The sequence below is a fragment of the Verticillium alfalfae genome, genomic scaffold (genome assembly GCF_000150825.1).
Source record: "Verticillium alfalfae VaMs.102 supercont1.4 genomic scaffold, whole genome shotgun sequence".
In the NCBI taxonomy this organism is placed as follows: Eukaryota; Fungi; Ascomycota; class Sordariomycetes; order Glomerellales; family Plectosphaerellaceae; genus Verticillium; species Verticillium alfalfae.
This window is the reverse complement of record NW_003315035.1, coordinates 1,343,178-1,346,380: the sequence shown is the minus strand read 5'-3', so window position 1 is coordinate 1,346,380 and position 3,203 is coordinate 1,343,178. Positions and strand designations below refer to the sequence as shown.

Sequence of the window (3,203 nt, the reverse complement as noted above, 5' to 3'; positions counted from 1 at the left end):
TCAGCAGCCAGATTTTCAATGAGAGAGCCTCACGCGCCAAAGCGAAGCGGGTGGCTCGAGTCCATTAACGCAGAAGGAGCTTCAGACATTGCGGGACGCGCTGAGCGTCGCAAAGGCTGTGAAGCGAAGGGCACCTGCGGGTTCGGTCTTTGGTGAGTTGATCAAGGTGTTGCAGAAGGTTCCGGGCGTCAAGAAAGAGAAAGAAGCTGCCAAGAAAATGGCAGATGACATGGCTGGCGGCGAGGACAAGGGAGGGGAGGGCGACGGCGGTAACGAGACTGAAGAGCCCCAGGGGCGCAGCCAGCTTGAACAGCGCCGCGCTGGCAAACGTAAACGGCCACCTAGCATCCCACGGCGCGAGACCAGACAGCAAACGAAACGCAGAATAGCGGCAGCCAGTTCCTGCAGGGCTGCGATTGCATAACAGAATACTTTAGTTGAGAGACGGGCTCACGAGCAGTCTGCCTCCGGAGTTCGGCTATGAATGGATACCGCCTGGACAGAAAGTGCTTCAAGGGAGCGACAAAGTTTGGGGGGGGTGTTTTTTGCCATTGTCTCCATATCTGTGAGACCACTATATTTGTAGTTCAACCTTAGACCCGTTCGATCAAACGTACTAGCCTGAAATACTTTCTCGAGGAGGGAATGTACTGTGCTGCGTTCATGCTGAACGGGGCGATAACAGATGTGCTTGGAATCGATCAGGGATGAAGCAGCTTACGAATGCATTCATCACACAGCTGCTAAGTCCCAGGCATTCACCTACCACGTACTCATGTTGATGAGCAACAGGATATCATAGACATCGGAACAGCCATGAGCATCAATCCGTCCTTAGGGTTCGAGACAGCGTGACGTTGTTGATACATAGCTTTGCGACACTGGCATCTTGCAGGTCTTCTGAGCGCGGATCGTGAATGTGAGCGTGGGCACCGCTATTCGTCCGCCCAAGAGTTCCCGTGAGCGTTCTACACGCCCTTCCCTATTATACAGGCCCCGAATCCAGACAGCAAAGGGTTACGCCAAGTTCATGAACAGCCCCCACGCACTGGTAAACAGGTTATCTGGCCATAACCAGCATGTTCACCAAACTTCCCGCTTTTCGAAATGCCAGGCTCGCGACGCAGTGGCCACGGAATACGATGGCTACTGACGGGGTCTCGCCTGGCAGATGACAGAGGCCGAGATTCACGATTATCATCTTCAGCCACGGGCTGTATGGGTCGAGAACTATCTACAGTTTCATCTGTGGTGAACTGGCGAGCTACGGGTTCATGGTGATTGCTGTGGAACATCGGGACGGCAGTGGCGCCAGGACATATGCCAACCTGCCGGGAGAGCAAGAAATGTCTGAAACCAATTCAGAGGCAAACCTCAATGTATCTGACATGAGTGGAGAGTTGCAGAAAAGCAAGAGCACTAAACTGTAGTCGCCGCAGCACTACTGTGTCGACTTTTTCTTCCCCTAAGACAATGCGCAGGATACGTCACCTCATAACGTTCGCGGTGTCGACACGGAGCTGAGAACGGCACAGATCTATATGAGGATAGCCGAGATGGAGGAAGCTTTTCACGTTATGAGCCTCATCAATGACGGAAAGGGCAGTGAGGTGTCCGCAACTAATCTGCGCCGCCAGGGCAGCGTCGCGTCAAGCTTACAAGGCCTGAGTGGAATCCGATGGGACGACTGGACAGTACGCATGTTTACAAACAACGTGACTGCCATGCGCCACTCTTTTGGCGGTGCGACAACAGTACAGTGTCTCCGGAAATCCTCTTTAACGTGGATTGGACAGGGGATCATTCTTGATGCGGGGGTTCCAGCAACACCGGCGGCGGGGAAGGGCCGGATCAGCAAGCCGCTTCTGTCTATCGGATCAGAGGCCTTCATGCACCGCCGGCAGGAAAACTTTGAGCGGCTGGTGGACCTCTGCCACGAGGCGCGCGAGGAGAACCCGGCGACGTTGACGTGAATGCTCACGATCCGAGGCTCGACTCACCTGTCTCAGACAGACTTTGCTGTGCTCTATTCGACGTGGATGGACCTGCTGGCGAAGACAGTGGTCAACCCGCCGCGGGCAATACATTTGACGGTGGCGCCGTCGCTCGAGTTTCTGAAGATGACGCTGCCTAGGGAGCAGTCGGCCAATGACATGTGGGTGGACGAACAGATCCTCAAGACAATGCAAGCGCCGGCGGACCCCGAGGCTGCAATGGGACAAGAGCATCGTCCGTCAGACGAATGGATTGCAGTGCGGCTTAAGGTTGACAATGAAGTGTCGTGGCGGGCGCGTGGCTGGTTCCGGCAGAAGAGGTGGTCACTGTGGCGTGAGAGAAGCGACGAAAAGCCTGAGGGCCTAGTGGACTGGGACCGTGGAGACGAAGTTTGGATGCACTTCAGTCCAGGAGAAGAGGTTGTGAGGCGGTATGTCAAGTAGGCGCTACTGCGTCATGACCTTCCAGCATGGTTTGGAGTTTCAGTGATACCAATTGAGCAACTGACTTTTTTTCCCCTCCCACTCTCGCTCCCCGTTCCGTCATCGTTAAGATTGCTTCTCCAGCTGCGGTTCTTGTACAAAATGGTGAATTGGAGAATGTTTTGGCTGGGAGTAACCTGTAGGAGCGGAGCATCCGAGACACGCACGGAGGATCGTCAGTGTGGTCCTGTGGCCGTGCGGCCCAGGCGTTACAGAGCGACAAGAACGGACGGGCGTTGACAAATGCAGGGCGGTCTCAGGGGACTCGCCGTTCTAGAGCCTGGTGTTTGGTGTTTGGTGTTTGAGGCGTAGGCCAGCTTGGCCAGCAAGCCAGCAAGCCAGCCATCCAGTTGGGGGTAAGCTAGCTCGGGTAGGATGGATCTTTGTTGATCAAGCCCAGTCTGGTAGTGCGATGTTAGCTACTGGATTCAGAATTGGGCGCCATCTGGAGCCGACGGGAGCTCCGTGGGATGTGGGCCAGACTCGATCCGACCAAGGCCAAGCGAGGTCCCTTCGTCAATGAGGAGTCCATAAGAGGCGAAGTGATTGACGAGCCGCAATCGCGAAACAAGAACTGACTACCTCTGCCCATGGCGGAATAATGCTGGTGAGAAAAGAGGAATCCGAGAGGGGAGAGCAGAAACATTGTTTACGTATCCTTCCGTCCGCTGCTTCCAAAAAAATCTCTCCCTGCTGTCCTACTATGACCTCTTGCTGGTACCTTGG

General features: G+C 54.9%; 2 protein-coding genes across 2 annotated transcripts in view; both read left to right on the top strand.

The window, feature by feature from the left end:
• The window catches only part of VDBG_03845 (predicted protein), a gene marked incomplete at both ends in the record, with an annotated part of 2,453 nt that extends 2,029 nt beyond the window's left edge, over positions 1-424 (top strand). The window contains one exon of the mRNA XM_003005846.1: positions 74-424. Coding sequence (XP_003005892.1) covers positions 74-424 — 351 coding nt within the window. The remainder of the gene's footprint in view (positions 1-73) is intronic.
• A 1,696-nt stretch (positions 425-2,120) lies between these two features.
• Positions 2,121-3,055, top strand: VDBG_03844 (predicted protein; the record flags this gene model as incomplete). Its single annotated transcript, XM_003005845.1, has 3 exons — positions 2,121-2,425; positions 2,784-2,833; positions 2,910-3,055. The coding sequence occupies 3 exons, from the start codon at positions 2,121-2,123 to the stop codon at positions 3,053-3,055; spliced, it is 501 nt and encodes a 166-aa protein (XP_003005891.1).
• Between the last annotated feature and the right edge of the window lie 148 nt (positions 3,056-3,203).